The sequence below is a fragment of the Lissotriton vulgaris genome, chromosome 7 (assembly GCF_964263255.1).
Source record: "Lissotriton vulgaris chromosome 7, aLisVul1.2, whole genome shotgun sequence".
NCBI classification, from domain to species: domain Eukaryota; kingdom Metazoa; phylum Chordata; class Amphibia; order Caudata; family Salamandridae; genus Lissotriton; species Lissotriton vulgaris.
The window spans coordinates 31,175,241-31,195,937 of NC_141695.1; the positions used below are offsets into that span (position 1 = coordinate 31,175,241).

The 20,697-nt window shown below is 43.7% G+C and overlaps 1 protein-coding gene across 1 annotated transcript in view; it reads left to right on the top strand.

The window, feature by feature from the left end:
- LOC147700593 (scavenger receptor cysteine-rich domain-containing group B protein-like) overlaps positions 1-20,697 on the top strand; it is a 186,290-nt gene that overhangs the window by 149,951 nt on the left and 15,642 nt on the right. The window contains exon 4 of the mRNA XM_086929701.1: positions 11,934-12,248. Within this exon, the coding sequence (XP_086785827.1) occupies positions 11,934-12,248 (315 nt within the window). The remainder of the gene's footprint in view (positions 1-11,933; positions 12,249-20,697) is intronic.

Genomic DNA, 20,697 nt, shown 5'->3' on the forward strand with positions numbered 1-20,697 from the left:
TAAAAGAAGGCTGCACGCTGAAGGGCATTTTAATCTATAGACCCCCAGGCCCTATGGCCAGGTTTGGGGAGAGTCTGGTAGAAGGCATAATAGAGGCTGCGCTGCGCAAAGATAAATTCCTGGTACTGGGGGATCTTAATTTACATCTGAATAACCCCACAGACAACGCTAGCAGGGACTTCTGCCAGGTGCTAGGAGCCCTCCAGCTGAATCAGATAGTAAGTGGTCCGACTCACCAGTTGGGACACTTGCTAGACCCCATATTCGTCAATTGGGGGTAAGTAGAAGCCATGACTCCCATTCCTATCCCTGGTCGGATCACCATCTGGTACCATTCTCCATACGCATTCCTGGGGCAAGATCTCCGGAGCCAGCAACACTGTACCACCCCAGGCGGAGATGGGCCACCTTTTCCCAGGCTAAATTCTGTGCGGCACTTACCAGAGGAGGGAGTCCTGGGGGGATGATGCGGACACGGCTAACACCAACCTATGTAAACGTATCAACGGGGCGCTTGATTGCACGGCCCCACTCTCCCGCGCCAAATCGGGTGGCCGCATTCAAAAAACTGCCCCGTGGTATAGCGATGAACTACGAGTTGCGAAAGCAGCATTGAAGCGAGTCGAAAGGCAGTGGCGAGGGGCTTTTTCTAAGGAAACTAGGGAGATCTACCTAATTGAGAGGCGAATCTATCATGGACTAATCAGGAAGTCCAAAACAGCATACTATACCACCAGAATTAGTGAAGCTGGTAATTCCACGAAGGAGCTTTTTTCACTCTACAAAACTCTCTCGAGTGGGAAACCAGCCATTGCTCCAGATGATTGTTTGGTGGAATCCTGTGATAGGATCGCGGACTTTTCGCCGAAAAGGTAGCTAAATTTACTCTGCATTTCCTAGTCACCCCATTGCAGGGACGGAATTTGCGGAAAGCCCGAGGGAATGGGGGGACAGACATATACTGACCAACTTTATCACCCTGTCCCCAGAGGACCTCCTAAAAATCTGTAGATCCGTCAAGTCGGGTTCCCCACGGGACCCCACTACGCCGAAACATCTAGTTGATAGCTTACCGGTGCTGGAACCATATATCATACACCTACTGGACGTGTCATTTAGGACAAAGACCGTGCCCAGAGACTGGAAACAGGCGGTGGTTCTACCTCTTAGGAAGAAACCTAACATCAGCTTCGAAAAGCTAGAGAACCTCCGACCTATCTCCCTTCTGCCCTACCTGGCCAAAGTGGCAGAACAAACGGTAAACATGCAACTGATGGATTTCGTGGAAGAGGCTGCCCTCCTACACGACACCCAGCTTGGTTTCCGCCCCCGCCACTCAACGGAATCAGCGCTTCTGATGGCTGTGGAGACCCTACGTCAGGGGGTGGATGAGAGGCAGACCATGGCTGATCATGTCTGATGTCCTTCACATGTAACATGAGCTTCGATTGGAACTCCATAGAGCATATTATCGAACCCAGTATCGCCACTTTAGCGGCACTTTTCTGCCGATAAAGTGGCGATAAGATATATATATATATATACATGTATATATATATATATATATATATATATATATATATATATATATATATATATATACATAACCTACTGGCGGTCGCCAGTAGGTAGTTATAGTTAGGATTTTTTTCAATGCAAAATCTCAAAATTCTATTTGAAATAACTTTGGCGCCGGTTGACGAATCTGTCTGAAAATTCCCTCAAATTGGCCTTTCGGAGCTCCGGTCCTTCCTTGAAAGTTTGGGGGGGGATTCGTGAAGTGGGGGCAGAGATAAAAGGGGGGTCCCAAAACGTGTTTTCCCAATGTTAATTTCCATAGGGCGGTCGAACTCACTTTTAGCCCGAACGGCTGAATGGATTTCCACCAAACTTGGCAAAATTGTAGGGACTGGTAGCCCGATGTGCCTTTGCTATGTCTCAAGATATGTGCTCCAGTGGTTTTTGAGTAATTTAGGTTCAAAAATATATATATATCTATAGCAGCGCCCCGGTACGCGCACCGTGGCGCGTACCGGGCGCGCTACGCGACCTGGGTGCTGAAAGCTTTCGAAAACTTTTTTAAACCTGGCTTTTTAATAAATCCCACATTTAACCTGTTCCTCTGCTTCCCGCACTCCCACCCCTTCAGCTCAATCCATCTGTTTTTCTACAGCGCTGGGACGCCTTTGGGTAGCCATCGCGCTTTACAAATCTTCATTCCATTCCATTCCATTCCAAAGCTGATCGGCTCTCGGGTGTCTGCAAACATTCCAAACAGTCCGCAGCGGCCGCCATCTTGTGTCTCGGTAGGATCGAGACACAAGAGGTGGCTAAAACAAAGGGGGAATTGACCATAATGGGCAGAGTAGACCCCCCCTTGACCTCCTAGGTTTGATGTGGGGGCCATAAAAGGGCCCCGCGAGGCAAAAAAAAAATATATGTTTTTTTGATTTTCGCGGGGGGAGCGCCCGGTACGCGCACCGGGGAGCATATCGGGGAGCGTACCATGGGGAAAAAGAATGACAGTTTTTAAAAAAGTAGCTATTTTAAAAAAAAAAAACTTTTTTTTTTATATATATATACATACACATATATATATATAAATGCATATGCATATATATATGCATATATGTGTATATGTGTGAGTGTAGAGAGAGGTAGAGAGGTAGAGGTGTAGAGGTAGAGAGGTAGTGGTAGAGAGGTAGCGGAAGAGAGGTAGAGACTAGTTTTCTATAATATTCTATAATATTTTCAAAGCTTCAATTACGACCAAGGAACTGAACTTAATTTTAAAGAGACCACTATATTTTGATCTCCACCTTGTGACTGGTGATATAAGTTAGCCTGTGACCGCCTCTCAAGCCAAGAAAACGCCCTGAATAGGAGTTCAGGCTATACATATATATATAAACTTTAAGATACTACTTGACAATTGAGGCCTTATGAATACCGCTTTATAGAACACCGGTCACATCCATCGGGAGGTCAGCTTTAATTATAACAAGCCCTGAAGAAGTCCCCTGCGTGGGACGAAAAGCGTCGGCTGTGTGGTACTCCATTTTTGCTGAATAAAGATTGAAAATCTATAAAATGAAAATCATCGTTTGCAACTTATTGTAATATTCATTTATATATTATTGCTTGTGGTGTACCTTAGCTGTTGTCGAAACTCACAGAGACATGTTCAGCCAGTACCATCTGTACACAGCCTTTACCCTGCCGTTTACACATTCATCTGATGCACTAGACCATATCTAGGAAAAGGTTTAATCTGAGAGCTCTGAAATTGTTGCCCACAAGACTACACCTGCCTTGGCAGTTCACGGCCATTGTGCCCCAGACATGGAAATAAAGTGTAAGGCTTCTGGAAAACCACTCCTATCCAACCCCCATCACCATTAGAACAACCTCAAAAACTATGCATCGCTGGCCTCTCTGGTCTCTGAAGGGAAACAGTATCAACTAGTTGTAAAGCTAGGGAGGGGGGTGTGTCTATACACTGAGAGGAGGTAAAAGGGAACAGAATATAGTGCAGACATGTGAATGCCAATATGAAAGCACCCACCCACCTAGACTAAGTCAACATCCGGCAAGACCCAATCTCTTCTAGATGCTATCCCATCTGCACACCACATCCGCCTGAACCATGTTCTCTGAAGCCTGCTACCACATTCCTCTCCACAGGATATCCAATCAAGATTTGGAATCAGTCCACTGCAATAACCTGATAATATTGGCCCAGGTAACAATGACGAGCAATGCTTTGCTGTGTGAACTCATGTACGGTGTATCACAACCCACAGAGATATCAATGAGAGTCAACATGTACGGATATGTGTCTACTGGACGCAGCCTTCTCACAGGCAATCTCTATGTAGAATCCTCCATTGCTTTTGCATTGAAATTCCAAGTTTGTGTCAGAAAAAAAACGATTAATTATAAATGTTGTGAATCTAGAGACTGGTGCGTCCCTCAGGAGACAATACCTGTCTGTGACAAGCGACAACATCAGAGATGACTGTCTTGCTAACAACCATCCTCATATTAGCACCACAAACTCAATCCAAACATGCTCTCCTTTCCACACCACTCTTTGCGAGCTGACTCAGGCCTGATTACGAACTTGGTGGATGGGATACTTTATCACAAACGAGATGGATATTCTGTCAATCATATTACAATTTCCATTGGATATTAGGGAATTGAAATGTGGTGGATGGGATACTCTATCACAAAGGAGATCGATATTCTGTCAATCATATTACAATTTCCATTGGATATTACGGAATTGAAATGTGGTGGATGGGATACTCTATCACAAACAAGATGGATATTCTGTCAATCATATTACAATTTCCATTGGATATTAGGGAATTGAAATGTAGTGGATGGGATACTCTATCACAAACAAGATGGATATTCTGTCAATCGTACTACAATTTCCATTGGATATTAGAGAATTGAAATGTGGTGGATGGGATACTCTATCACAAACGAGATGGATATTCTGTCAATCGTATTACAATTTCCATCGGATATTAGGGAATTGAAATGTGGCGGATGGGATACTCTATCACAAACGAGATGGATGTTCTGTCAATCGTATTACAAGTTCCGTAGGATATAAAGGAATTGAAATGTGGTGGATGGGATACTCTATCACAAACGAGATGGATATTCTGTCAATCGTATTACAATTTCCATAGGATATAAAGGAATTGTAATGTGGCGGATGGGATATCCATCACATTTGTGGCCGAGTAACCCTGTCCGCCAAGAACGTAATCAGGCCTAAAGTCTGTATGAGCCCTTATTAGGTTTTGGCTTTGATGGACACCTCACTCCACTTTATCTGCATTTTGATCTTATATTTTTAGATATGGCAATAGCAGCTCAATTTCTCTGGATGGTCTCATGTCATCAATTCTTTAAAAAAACGAAAATAAGTATACAGAGAGAGTGGGCTTTGGGTCAGGCCTATTACTCTTTGCTTCTGATGTGTTTTCCATGTTTGCTTGGATTCTCTGTCCTTCAAGGCGTTGTCATTTTGTGGATGCTTACCTTGTCCCAGTCGTCTTTTCATTAGGTTTTAGTGATAGTAAAAAATGTTGACTGCAGTTAAAACATGACTGGTAGCTCATCATTGAGATCTAGAGTGTATGCTTTGATGTATTTTATTTGCTGGAAGATAGACATTTTAATTGCTGATTCATGGGCATTTTGTTAAGAAGTGGGTGCTCTTTCGAAACCTTAACCTGTCATAAAGACACAGTGATATTGACACACTGCCCATGGGTGCTCATTTGCTTTACATTGCTGTCTTAGTAATATTGTTGAAGTTACAGTGCTTTTCTTCACAAATTAAGACATCCATGCATTTAGGATTTGATAAAGGTGCAATAAAAATACAGTATTCCTCTGTATGTTCCATGCCTATCGCCATTTCACAGTTTGCACACTTAATGAGATTTGCATGTGGAAGAAGATAGATGATGATGCAGTAGTGATTTTATGAGCCCCTTTGCTGCTTTTGACTTGGGCTCCTAGGATTCTCTGGCTTGTTGTTGAAGCAGGATTTGCTGGCCATGTCACTGACTGTTTCTCCAATTTTCCTTACTGATCACACTAGGCAGTTACTCTTGCCCCTTACCAGTATGAGTTATAAAGCCATCACCTGTTGCGTTACTCAGTACTTGTCAATATTTAATCTTTCCCTAGCCCCACTTGCCACTTCCCATATGCTGATGATACACTACTCCTTTAGATGCTTGTCAGAACTGGGGGTCTCTAGTTGGCTGAGGTAGGTACCTCAGTCCAAATAGGGACCCTTGCTTCTAAGTCAGGGAAAGGAAGGTCACCTTCTCAGATAGCCCATGCTCACCCCCTCGGTAGCTTGGCACGAGCAGCCAGGCTTATCTCCAAGGCAAATGTGTAAAGTATTTGCAGCCACACTCTCAGTAACCCAGTGATAACACCACAAATTGACTCCACACAAGTTTCATAAAAAATAATTTTATGTTTATAAAAAAAAGATATAGGATGAGACCACACAATAAAAATCCAGCATATGCAGTATTAATGAGCAATTCTCAATTTTCCAGTGCAGTCCTAATGCAATGCTATGCAGTTCATAATGCAAGAATCAGGCACTTCGTAATGTAAAAATAATGCAGTTCGTAATGCAACAATCAGGCAGTTCGTAATGCAAAAATAATGCAATTTGTAATGCAACAATCAGGCAGTTCGTAATGCAAAAATAATACAATTCGTAATGCAACAATCAGGCGGTTCGTAATGCAAAAATAATGCAATTTGTAATGCAGCAATCAGGCAATTCTTAATGCCAAAATAATGTACTCCGATACCCATCCCAGTGCTCGTGACGGTCTCTATGCCACTCTTACTGACTCGCGGTTAGCTACTGCCAAAATATGCCTGCAACACTGTTATGATGAAAAACAAAGTGCAGCTCCACACTCCGGCCCGGGTACTGTCACTCCTTGGAAGTACAGGCAGCAATACAGACTTGAGCCGAGGATCCCAGTGCAAAGATGGGAAAGGACAAGAGCATTTCTCTCGTAGCCCGCACCCTGCCCCAGGCAGCGACATACGCAAGCTTGCTGAGCGTTACCTGGGGGGTACGATCACACTCTTCTCTCCTCGCTGCTTGGGCCTCCAATAGGACTTCATTGATCTTGGGCAGTGGCACTTGGACCCCCAACCGTGATGGTTTGAGGTCTCCCCTTGGCAAAGGCAGGCTCGGGCCGGCGGCGGTAAATCCTCACAGCTCCCCTGGGGATACCGGCCTGAGCCAATGGCAATGTCGATCGAAGCAGAGAACAAGACTGCTCCGGGACACCCAGTCACGGGGCAATTTCTCACAAAGGTTTCAGGCTGAAATAGGGCACACACACACAGCGCCGCTGAGACTCACTTGAGCTCTGGATGGACACGATCACTGGGCAATCCTCACAAAGGTCTCACTCAGCACGAAGCACATGCACACAGCGTCGCTGAGACTCCCTTGTATTCCGGGTGCTCACAATCACAGGGCAATCCTCACGAAGGTCTCAGGCTGCACGAAGCATGTACACACACAGCGTCGCTGAGACTCACTTGGATTCCGGTTGCACACAATCACGGGGCAGTTCTTACGAAGGTTTCAGGCTGCAAAAAATGCACGCACACAGTGTTGCTGAGACTCACTTGGATTCTGGGTGCCCAAAATCACAGGGTAATCCTCATGAAGGTCTCATGCTGCACGAAGCACACACGCACAGCGTCGCTGAGACACACTCGGAAACTTTTATGATCCTGAGTTTCCACAACGGACAAGTTACTTCAGGACACCGCACACAGCAAAGTCCTTTCAAGCAGGGGGACACAGCACACAGCAAAGCCCCTTATCCTCTCCTTGGTTAAATCATCAAACTGCATTCCAGCCCAGAATACACAGCAAGAGTCAGTCCTTTCCTTCAGTCTTTTCAGCTGTTTATTCCTTGGCAGAAGTTCCTCTTGACCACAAAGTAGTTTTAATCCTTTTCAGTTTTGATCAGTCCAAAGTCCAGGGGTTTTAGCTCTCATAGTTCTACCCTAAATTTCTTTGAAGTATTTGTGTTCAGGGGCACTGTCCCCCGCCCAAACTAATCCTGCCAGTGACACCTTCTTCCTTTGATAGTGTGGGTCTGGGCCCTCAATCACTCAGCAGGAGATGGAGCCATTTTTTATGACAGCAGCTCAGGCGTCTTCACCTCCAGGGGCTAATCCTCCCCCCTACACTCCAGATGCAGGTCAGCCTGTTGCTGTCTCACTTCCTCCCCTGGGTCAAGATATTTCACAGATCCTATCGCTTTCAAATCCAGACAGTCAATCCACGACCAGGCAGACACACAGAATTGTTAGAACACAAAAAAAGCCACTTCTAAAAGTGTGGCTTCTCAACACACAATGCAAAAACCACCTTCACAAAAAGATGTGTTATTAAATTGTGAGTTTGGGCACACTAAACTTCACCTCTCCATCTTAAGCCTATGGGAAGATAGGCTGGAAACATATTACACAGCCTTCCCCATTCTGTCCTATGGGCAAGATGGCCTTGCAACAGTGAAAAACGAAATGAAGAGTATTTCACTGTTAGGACATGGTACACACCTTAGTACATGTCCTACCTTTCACAGACACTGCACCCTGCCTAGGGTGGGTACCCTGGACCTACCATAGGGGTGTCAGATGTGCATGGAAATGGAAGGCTAAGGCCAGGCAAGTGGATGCACTTGTCAGGTCAACATGGCAGTTAGCAAACTGTGCGCAGGCACTGCAGTGGCAGGCATGAGTTCTCTCTTTAGGGCTACTTGTGTGGGAAGCACAAGTAGTGCTGCAGGCCCACTCGTAGCATTTGCATTACCAGCCCTGGCACACATAATGCACTTTACTAGGGACTTTACTAGTAAGGCAAACATTCCAATTATGGACAACCAATTACCATAACACTTTATACAGTGAGCACTTGCACAGTCACACTGATCAGCAGTGGCAAAGAACCCAAAGCATCTATGTTGACAACACCAGGTCAGAAAAAGGGTCTAAGGGGAAGGCAAAACGTTTAGGGAACTTTAGCCAAAAAGGGCCAAGTCCAACAAGGCTAAATCGAAACACTATGTCACTCTGATCCCAATTCAAAGCTTTGATATTGGCTACTGCAGCTTGGGTGAAGGCCAGTTCCTTACACCTCAACTCTTCTCAAACATAAGTCCTAATTTTTGACACCCCCTCCTTTTTGGAATTCGAACAGATGGCCAGCTCAATGAGGACTACCCCTTCCCTGGTTCCTGCTGGAAGCACTCTTGGGGTGATCTTTGGTTGCAATCTCCCCTTTCACAATCACATCTCTAAACTAATAGTGCTGAGAAAGATCCTTTCCTTCCAGCCACTTCCTTTGGTAGGACAGTAGTCCAGGCATCCGTCTTATTCTGTCTCAATTGCTGCAACTCTCTCTTTCTTGGTCTTCCCAGTTATTAAGAAAACCGCCTTAAAATATCCAAAATATATCAGCAGCCCCTCAATCTTACGTTTGAGGAAACACTGCCAGTTTCGTCCCACGTGCGATATCTGCACTGCGGCCCATTGGTGAATGGTACGGATCACTGAAATAATATCGAGGGACAAAATATCGACTTGCCAAAATATCGTTGACAAAATATCGACAGTCAAAATATCGAGTTTGTATCTACAAACAGGTAAGTACAAAAATATTGAGTACAAAATATCGTTAACAATAATATAGATGTAAAAAATATCGACTTTATTAAAAACAGTGTTAAATCAAATTAATATTAAATTTTAATTACTAAAATATACTTAAAAATACTTAAATTAAATTATAATAATTAAATAATAAATGAAAATAATAAAAATCATTTTTTACAATCGTATTTGTTGACCCTGAACCCTAAAATATACCCCTTTACCCAAAACTGACCCTGAACCCTAAAAATACCCCTTTACCCAAAAACTAAAAACTGACCCTGAACCCTAAAAATGCCCCTTTACCCAAAAACTGAAAACTGACCCTGAACCCTATAAATGCCCCTTTACCCAAAAACTGAAAACTGACCCTGAACCCTAAAAATGCCCCTTTACCCAAAAACTGAAAACTGACCTTGAACCCTAAAAATGCCCCTTTACCCAAAAACTAAAAACTGACCCTGAACCCTAAAAATGCCCCTTTACCCAAAAACTGAAAACTGACCCTGAACCCTAAAAATGCCCCTTTACCCAAAAAGTGAAAACTGACCCTGAACCCTAAAAATGCCCCTTTACCCAAAAACTGAAAACTGACCCTGAACCCTAAAAATGCCCCTTTACCCAAAAACTGAAAACTGACCCTGAACCCTAAAAATACTCCTTTACCCAAAATTTATCAATATTATTTAATTACCAAATAATTATTAATTAACAATAACAATAAAGTAAATATATTAGCACATTAGCTGTAATTATTTTAATAATTAATATTATTTTTTCCCAATTAATTACTTAACAATAACACAAAATTATATATATTAAAATGTACTCTAATTAATGTAATTAACTAATTACAATTAATTAATTACCAATTAATTAATAATACAAAATATGTACAAAATTATATTAATTAATTAACTAATTATTATTAATTAATTATCAATTAATTATTACTTATAAATATTTACAAACATATATTAATTAATTATTATTAAATTACTTCCCACCCTATTCCCCTATAAACCCACAACCCGCTACAGAATTACATTACGCAATTATTAAAAAAACAAAATTCATTTATTAAAATATTTTGTAACATTAATACACACTTTTCACACATATTATTACATAAAAATACACTATAAAATATTATATATAATTAAAAATTTGATATTTTTGCTATCTATATTTTATACAGTCGATATTACTTCACTTACCTGAAAAACGATATTTTTGTAGTCGATATTATGTCCAGTCGATATTTTGTCCAGTCTATATTTAAAACTCGATATTATGTCCAGTCGATATTTTGGAGTCGATATTTTGTCTGTGCACCCTATGGTACTTCTTCAGGGCCCTTTTTGCTGTTGCGCTTTGCAAATGGCCCAATTTGTATCCAGAATTGCTTTATCCTCCATCGACCTAGCCATCTTTATAGTTTTTCATATTTTCTCCTTCTTCAAATTCCAAAATGTAAATGGGCCAGGCGTGGGGATGAATCCTTTGATGCCCTTGCTTTGAAAACCTGAATTCTCCTCCCATCCGTTTGCTCTCTTCCTCTTCTTGAGTTCAGAGTGCCATTCAGAACTCATCTTTGCAGGTTGGAAGCAGATTTTATGCAGGATCATCTTAGTGCCAAAACTCTCCTCTGTGGTAACCGCAAACTTTCCAAAGCGTCAATCACTCAATCAACAAAGTAAGATATGTGCACTGAGCTTTATTACGAAATTACAACAAAAATAGTTGCCTTTTGTCTATGGGTGTTGCCATGCGGTTTTTAAACACTGACGCAATTCTCTTGCTAAAAAATGTTACCAACTATAGCCATCGTGTTGCATCTTGATGCAACGAGAAAACCATCTTGCAATGGTATAACAATCTTGTTTTGTTCACTTATTGTTATACCATGCCAAGATGGCTGTAATGCTGTGTCGAAACACACCATGACAGCCATGTTGGTAGTATACAAAAGAACATTTCAAGGTGGTAGCCTACTTTAATACACTTTACCAGGGCTTGCACTGCAATCTACAAGCATTATCAATGGCAAAAAGTGGCAGCAAGCTTTAGTGTTGTGACATTATGTGTGCTGGGACCATTGCTGTTCTGGGCAAACTCAATAATCCCTTGGTGTCAGCCAGGAAACCCTTGGTGTCAGCGCGCTTTACAAATCTCACCTAACATAACAAAATAAGGAATTACATAGCTTTCTGAGAAGTGTTAAGGTGTGGTTATTAATGGTTAAAATGTATTCAAAGTGTAGAGTCTGTTCGGATGCTGAGTAATTAAGATGTCTACTCTAGATCTCCAAGTGTGGAGTATTTATTTAGCATGCTTCTGGGCTGGCGAGGACGCTACACAAGCAAGAATGGGCTATGCAAAAATGATGGCTTTGCCAATGCTTGCTTAAGAGTGTGATAGTTGGAGAACAGAGCTTTGACATATCATTGTATGTATGTCAAATTCCGATGATTAGGAGCCTGTTACAGACCTTGGAGGTTCTCGGATTGTGGCGGAAGTGTTCATCTGGAGGATAGTCCAACTGTGGAATTATCACACCATGGGGGACATTATGGTGGAGTCTTGTTTAATTTTTTATTGTTGTATCAAATTGTAGATCATTTAAGGAGTTTCTTTGTAAAATATTATAAACTAAAACATTGACAGTGGAATATATCTTAATTTCACAGAAATTACAGAAGTTGAACTAAAAGGTGGAACCACTAAGTGTAACGGACGAGTGGAAATGAAATATAACAAGGTTGCCGGAACGCTTTCTTCTTATACGTGGGGCATGGAGAACGCAGAAGTTGTCTGTCGGGAGGTGAAGTGTGGACCAGCGAAAGCAGTCGCCAAGGATACTCGATTTGGAGAAGGAACTGGGCCCATTTTGATCAAGGCCGTATACTGCAGTGGTTCAGAAGCAAGCCTTGGCCAGTGTTCTGTTGTGATCTCTGACCATATTCAGGCTTTACACAAGGAAGATGTAGGAGTGGTGTGTTCAGGTAAGAGGTTACAATCTAACAAAGGTGCATGCAGCACTGTGATAGAGGAGTGAGTTTGTGCCAAGTTGTGGTCTGGATGGGATGAGTGGTGCCGGCTCCCGCCAGGGTGCTGCAGGAGTTTGGGGAGGGCTCTTTAATACCAGACTTGGGGTCTTATTTATGAGAGCTCTCCATCACTTCAGAGTCAGAGTCAGCATCACTTTTGCACCATGTAAAGTGGCACATGCATGATACAGGGTTCTCATAAAGATTTAAGAAGCCACGCCAAGCCATCCTGAATGGCGTGGCGTGGCTTCATAAATCATGAGTAAGGCGATGCAGCAAAAATCGCTTTGTTGCCTCACTCTGCCCCCAGGAGGCATTCCATGGGCGCTGCGGTGGGTTCTCCGATGCAACACCCTTGGGGTTTGACGCTGCCCCAGATTTCCAAAGTGATATAAACCTGGGGAAGCGCCAAATTTGTACGCCTCCTGACGTGAGGTGTAACGAGTAGAAACACATGTATTTGTCTTTCTTTTTTCTCTTTCTATGTGTGCTGCATTTTACAGCACAAATAGAAGAAAGTGTCTTTCAGTATTGTTTTTGTGCAGGAAGGTGCCCCTTCTTGCATGAAAAAAATCCTGCATGTAATGGAGGCAGTCTTGCACCATGATGCAAGGGCGCCTTCCTTGCGCTAGGCTGCCGAAATGGTGCCAGAGGAGGGAGAAAGAACAGTAATGCACTGTATTGTGTAAATACGGTGCATTCCTGCCTTTTTTATTTGGCGTAGGGCAGCTCAGCAATGTGTCTTGCTACGTTGCCCTACGCCAAAATCCCATAAATAAGCCCCTCTGTATTTTTTAAATGGTTAGTCCTGCAGTTGGAATGACCTAACATTTCATAGCATGGCGAAGCGATATCCCCGGCATGGTGTACGATTCCACCATATCCATAAAAGGGCCTTGGTAGATAGCCAGCAGTTAGTTGTGTGTAAACACTTGTAGGTGCAAAAGAAACAAACAGGTGTTAATTACATAAAATGAAAAACAGAAGCATATCAGATGTCTTTTCTTTCTGGAGCTCTGGTGTCCCTTTGCTGCCAAATGCAAAAAATAGAAATAAACAGCTCTCATGACAAGAAAAGGCAGCACAGGATTCAATTGATTCCCTGTGATGCCCTGGGGGCACATGGCACGTTGGTACTATTCCACACTTTCAGCTGGCATTATTTTCAAAAATGAAATAGTTAAAAAATATATAAATTTACATGGAAAAGGGCATAACTTTGAAATATTTTGATAAGATAGTTTAAACAAGCTTTGGCAAGGTCAGGATTCCTGGTTTAGCATGTATGCTGCTTACTGGTGTTGCATGACCAAAGGTTGTTTATTCCATTAAAGCTTGACATGTGAGCTTTGCAAATACTAGGAAAGGGTGTTACTTTCTGAAAAGAATGGATCTAGGAGTCAAATAATGGAATGTGATGACCATTAAGTGTAGATTACATTCCAATGGAAGCACTTCCTAGAAGGTGAAAAGAAACCAAGCAGCCAATAGCATGAGGCGGGAGAGTAATACTTTTCTGGGTGGAACAAAAGCCCAGTCTATGTCTATTTTAAAGAACTCAACCAGTCAGCATTTGTATAGCGCAGCATTGACACCCCTAGGGATATCTGGGGGCTGTGGATGTGACGTTTCTGCCAAAGAGCCAGGTCAGAAATGAGCAGAAAGAGGGAAAATAAAGGTCAGAAATTAGCAGAAAGAGGGAAAATAAAGGTCAGAAATGAGAAGAAAGAGGGACAATAAAGGCCAGAAATGGGCAGAAAGAGGGACAATAAAGGCCAGAAATGAGCAGAAAGAGGAAAAATAAAGGTCAGAAATGAGCAGAAAGACTCCTTTTCAAACACCACTGCAAAAAGTGTAATTGTACAAAACTTCCATGGGCTGATACTAAACGTGCCAAGTGCCATGTTGCACGCATCACGGGTTAGACTAACGCAAATTGATAGCCCTTCCCGCATTCCTGCACTGGCACCACATTGTTGCCCAATTCTAGCTGGCTTACGTCATCAGATTAATAAACCATTGCAGAACTCAAAACAATACTATTTGAAATCAAAGCCATGAAGTAAAACCAAGCGCTACAGAGAAACACAGATGGCATCGTTGCAAGGGCAGCGCAGTAAGTTACTTTGCTGGTCTGCCCTGTGTCAAAAGGAAAGGGCCGGAATGCACCGCATTTATGATATATGGTCCTGTCCTTGCCCACTGCGCTGGTGCCATTGTGGCTGCCCGGCACCAGTGCAGGCTCCCTTGGGCAATGGTACATGGTTACTGCATTGTAGGAATTATTGTATTTGTGCCAGAAGAGGCACCTTCCTTCACCAAAACAATCACTGGAGGTGTTTCCCTCCTTCTATGTGTGCTGCAGAATGCCGCACACAGACAAAAAGAGGAAAAAACAAGGAGAAGTGATTTCTCCTTGTTATGCCTCCCATGGGGAGGCATCTGCTTTTGACGCATTCCCAGGTTTGCAAGTCTAGGGATGTGTCAAAATCCATTGCTGTTGCGTGGGAACATCCACTGCAGCACCGATGGAACGCCTATTTGATGCAGAGTAAGGCAACACAGCGACTTGCACTGCCTTGCATATATACGAGGCCATGAAAAGCCGAGCAACGTGACTGTGCGTGGCTTCATAGATATGGGTCTGCAGTCTTTGCCTCTGGTGCATCAAAAAAGGAAACGCACCAGCCGCGCACTGGGACTGAGAATAAACCCCAGAGTTTATGGAGCGCTTAAATCTTCTTTCCAATTCTGAGTAGCCATGGATAGCCTGGATTTTAAGCGTAGTTTGACATAGCTTCCTACTTACAGGATCGGTATCTTGGGGCACAAGAAATGAGTTCTGGCTGGGAGGTGGTATCAGAGGTGCAGCTCATCACCTGCTCCACCATGATGTGTGACGCGAAAGACACAAGACGAACACAGGGGGGCGCCCTGACTGCATACAGAGGCATGGTATGGTGGAGTATTGAGTGTTAGTGTGATAGAGCGCGCAGGTCACCCGACTATAAATTTACCATAATCACCTGGGCCCATAATCAATAACACACCTTCCTAGTCAGGTAGCCTATGCACTAACTACCAGATATTTTATCCTACTAGGTCCTATACCATTGACTTACCAATCCTTGTCACTGGTACCTATAACCTGTTGGATCAGGGTGTTAGCATCAAAGGAAAAATAACATTTGCACTCATATAATAACCACAGACTCTGGAAAGTTTTAAACTCTTTATCTAAATCTCATAAATGGTCATGATCCAAAGATTAAAAGCAATAAGACTGTCAATAACCAAAATCAGAAATAGGGTATAACTATGCAAAAGATATATTATGCCAATAATTTAGTAATTCTAAAGGGAAGGTAAGAACAGGGAACATGCTATTTAATAAACGAAGTTAAGCAATATTCTAAGGGTGGGTAAGGAAAAAAGGAACACTCTAAATAACACAGCTTTGAGGCATTATCAAATGGATGGTAAGAAAAAGGAACATAATATGCAATCACAAAAATAATTTTAACATTCAGCTATGGGAAAGGTAAGAAAATGGAACACACTAATAAATCAAATGACCAAACTTAAGCACTTTTAAAGGGAGGGTGAGAAAAAGGAAACCTATTATGCAATCATGAAAACATTTAGCATTCAACTATAAGGAGGGTAAGAAAAGTGGAACACGCTATTTAAATCAGGATTTACCAAGGGAAGGGTAAGAAATGGAAATATATGCAAATTAAAGCTTCAACGACTTTGGGAGGGTAGAGAGAAGGAACAAAAATATATGGTGACAAACCCACATAGATTTAAATTTACCTAAAATGGTGTGAAGACCAACCCTGGCCACGGGTCAGTTGAAAGACGGAAACCCCAAAAGTTGCAGTGCCAGTAGGCACAGATCAGAATCAGGACAGGAAAACCAGATTTGGATCAGGACAGGACCACCAAAGGTTAAGACCAGCACCCGCAGTTCAGTTGCAACGCCTTCGCTACTCCCTCTCTGCAGCTAACAGTCAGAACCCCGATTGGGCTATCGATTTCACCGACAAAGTGCTTCGCCAGCACCTCAGCTTCCTAGAACCCCGATTGGGTCAACAAATCTTCTGACAGAGTGCTCCGCAGCCCTCTGTTCTTAGTCACCTATTGAGTGCGTTGGGTCAGTGACAGGCCAGATATTCAGACAAGTCGGACAAATTAACTAGCTAAGTCTACTCTAGTTATACCATTTTCCAGGGCAGTGTACCACCCCCCAATGTTGCAAGTGTGAGGATCCCCAATTTTGATTGGTCCAAGAAGGAGGAGAGGTCATCACACCACACCAAATTCTGTTACTTCAGTGCTAAATATTAATTTTAAGCTCCCGCCCTATCAATTTATTTTCACATGACATATTCATTCCACCTAACAATGGAGAATTTAACATTAAACATGGAGCTTGTCATGCGCAGAAGGACTTTCAAAATGGAGTAATAGCACCTCCCAGGCCCAAAGATTACGATACATGAAAAGTAGAAGAGAAATAGTTTTAGAACATAGAATAAATGAATACACTGTATACCATGTATTTCTACTCTATACCCATTAATTTATGATAAACTATAGCGTTAGGATTAGCCAGAACAAACAGCTTAGCAAACGTAGCAGTGCAAGCTTCTCGCATGTGAGAACACAGAGCAGCCATATTAACACCAGTGCGCAGATGTGGCCGATTCCCTCCAAAGTAAAGACTATGTCATGTCACGTGAGTATGACAGACGCATGCGCAGTAGAAACCCTTGTGTAGCAGCAGCCATCTTAGGTTCAAGCGTATTATGGTTAGTAAAACACATAAGCAAGCTTCACTCGGACACCCGATGTTGATGTAAAATGTGCAAAATTAGTAAGACAACCATGTTGGTTACATAATTAGCGTTATTCGAGGTTCATGAATACGAGCAAGTCACTTCTCGTGCGAATCCTTGCTCCATCAAGTATTTGAGTGAAATTAATGGCTGTCACCTCGCGAGGCCCCTCACTTGAGATGTCCTCACCTGGGCACGAACCTATTCACCAGACCATCATACCTGCCTCCGCCTGTGGCTCTCAATCTCTAAATATTCATTCCTTCCTTCCTTCCTTCCTTCCTTCCTTCCTTCCTTCCTTCCTTCCTTCCTTCCTTCCTTCCTTCCTTCCTTCCTTCCTTCCTTCCTTCCTTCCTACCTTCCTTCCTTCCTTCCTTCCTTCCTTCCTTTATAGTTCTACTTATCTCTCCCCAGACTTCTCTTGTCACAGGTAGACTCTGCCAAAATTATAACCTTAGTTTTATTTTCTAAGTTGTCCTGAGTGATTAGTTCTTCTGCCTGCAGCGCACTCGTGCAGCGCTGACCTCTTGCGTGCATTGAGGCAGCCCTGCAGTGCACGCAGGCTACAGAGAGTGTGATTCAGGTCACACACCTCAGAGTTTAACCCTCCCTTGTGTCAGTGACACACACCTGAGTCCAGAGCTCACTCACCTGGCCCTCAGTGTTCAGTTCTTCTGCCTGCAGTGCACTCGTGCAGCGCTGACCTCTTGTGTGCACTGAGGCAGTCCTGCAGTGCACGCAGGCTGCAGAGAGTGTGAGGCAGGTCACACACCTCAGAGTATAACCCATCTGTAATGGCAGAGTTTTTGGCTTTGTTTAGCAGTGATATAGATCATTAGTCTTGCTCGCATCTAGTATAGGTATTCTTAGCCTGTGTTGGCCCTTTTAAGCCCTTTTTTCCAGATCTAGAAGAGGATAGCTGCTTAATATGCCTTTATTCTTGGCTTTCACCTGTCTATTGCCTATTGGCTTTGACATATTAGACACATTGGTATGGTTTATGTAGGTATTCTGACAGAGCTAAGGAGCATTTCACCCCTTTCAGGCCTACAGGCCTAGAGCTAGAGGGACTCCATCTTGATGAAGCTGAGAGGCTTTTTAGGGTAAAGGCAATGTTTATAGTTAAGGCTGTTGTGCTAGAGGGAAATCCAGTTAGGACTGCTTCTTATCCGAGAAATGTGTTTTTCTCTTGGGCCCAGACGTAACAAGCAGATGGCCACTGCGGTTGCGTGGAAGCCTGGGAGCTGGCACAGGAATTCGGTAGGAGACAGCCCTCCGGTGGAAATTTCCATGAGGGGAGAGGAATCCATATTAGTGAGCTACAGGAGAGGAGGAGTGTTCAGTTCAGTTTGGAGGTCAGTCCAGCGTGGTGTGCAGTTCAGCGTGGTGCTCAGAACAGCTTGGAGCACAGAACTGCTGGGAGCTCAGAACAGCTTGGAGCTCAGAACAGCTTGCAGAGAGAGAGAGGATGTCTGCTGGAGCTGCAGAATAGAGTGCAGTTCTTGAATGGAGAAAGAAGGCAGACGATTGCTGAAGATGAGGAGAGAGAAAGCAGTGCAGAGAGCATCAAAGAAGGCTGTCAGCTGGAGCAACTGAACCAGAGGCGTGGTGATGTGGTGAAGGAGGGAGAGACAGAGAGAGCCCTAATCCCACCAGAGGCAGAGAGAGAGCCCTAATCCCACCAGAGGCAGAGAGAGAAATCTTCCTTCTAATAGGTGAGGTAGTCTGAATTAGTTACACTTACACTTTATGTCTAATCTTTTCCCTTTCAGCGGAGTGTTCCTGTTATGTTTAATCTTTTCTCTTTCAAGCGGTGTGTTCTACCTATAGTCTTTGTCAGTTCTGTGTAAAGGTTTATATTGTACTAATAATAAATGACCCCATTAATTAGTGAATTAGTGTGCATGAGTTCTTTTATGATAAAGTTATCCTGGCTTCAAGCCAGTTGCTGTTGAGCCACTGATGGATCAAAAAGGGGGGTAGGAACGCTTAAATCAAGAAATAACTCAGTCACATAGTGTGTATATCTTTATCCCCATACAGTGAGGGTAATCACTCCTGGTAAGTATTACTGTTTGAACAGATGCTACCCCTGATCAGGTAAGTAATAGTGAGGGAGAGAGGAGACTTGCAACCAAGGGACTAAGTTAGTACACCATCCCATAATATTATTGTAGTAGCAGACCCTTAGTGAAGAGACTTCCCAATATATATATATATATGTATAGGTGTTCATAGGAATGTGGTCGTCGTTGATATGCGGCGTTAATGAGAGCACTGGGGAGGATTACCAGTGTGGATACCCACTGGATTGTGGCTTGAATAAGTGAGAGCGTTAGGAGGTCGAACTAACGTGTAGTTTCGCAGGATTGCGAACAGTTTGGAAAAGGGAGCATTGGGTTCTGCAGGCCCGTGTGTAGACGCACCGGATTGTGTGTCATATCTGCCCTAGGGTAGAACGGTCTGGGTCAGGGTGGCCGCGAGACCAACTGATGTGAATAAGTGTGGTGTAGGGTATGGATATCCCTAGTAATCAGTGAGTATTCTTAGTATCCCTATAGATTTAGTGGTGTTTTTAATAATATGAGCTTGTATATTGCGAGTTCCCCATCCTCAGGTAGGTACCAGGTGCCTGGATAGGTGGTCCTGAGGAGGGAAGGTGAGTACATTCTGGCTGGGTTGGAGGGGCCCCTGGGGGCTGATCCCACCTACTCAGAAAATCCAGCCATTACACCATCTTGTGTCAGTGACTCACACCTGAGTCCAGAGCTCACTCACCTGGTCCTCAGTGTTCAGTTCTTATGCCTGCAGCGCACCCAGACCTGAAGTGCTGACCTCCTGCGTGCATCGAGGCAGTCTGGCAGAGCATGGCAGGCTGGAGAGAGCCTGAGGCAGGTCACACACCTCAGAGTTTAACCCTCCCTGTGTCAGTGACTCACACCTGAGTCCAGAGCTCACTCACCTGGACCTCAGTGTTCAATTCTTCTGCGTGCAGCGCACTCGTGCAGCACTGACTTCTTGCGTGCACTGAGGCGGTCCTGCAGTGCACACAGGCTGCAGAGAGTGTGAGGCAGGTCACACACCTCAGAGTTTAACCCACCTTGTGTCAGTGATTCACACCTGAGTCCAGAGCTCACTCACCTGGCCCTCAGTGTTCAGTTCTTCTGCATGAAGTGCACTCGTGCAGCGCTGACCTCTTGCGTGCACTGAGGCAGTCCTGCAGTGCACGCAGGCTGCAGAGAGTGTGAGGCAGGTCACACACCTCAGAGTATAACCCACCTTGTGTCAGTGACTCACACCTGAGTCCAGAGCTCACTCACCTGGTCCTCAGTGTTCAGTTCTTCTGCCTGCAGCGCACTCGTGCAGCGCTGACCTCTTGCGTGCATTGATAGGTCCTGCAGTGCATGGAGGCTGCAGAGAGTGTGATTCAGGTCACACACCTCAGAGCTTAACCCACCTTGTGTCAGTGACACACACCTGAGTCCAGAGCTCACTCACCTGGTTCTCAGTGTTCAGTTCTTCTGCCTGCAGCGCACTCGTGCAGCACTGACTTCTTGCGTGCA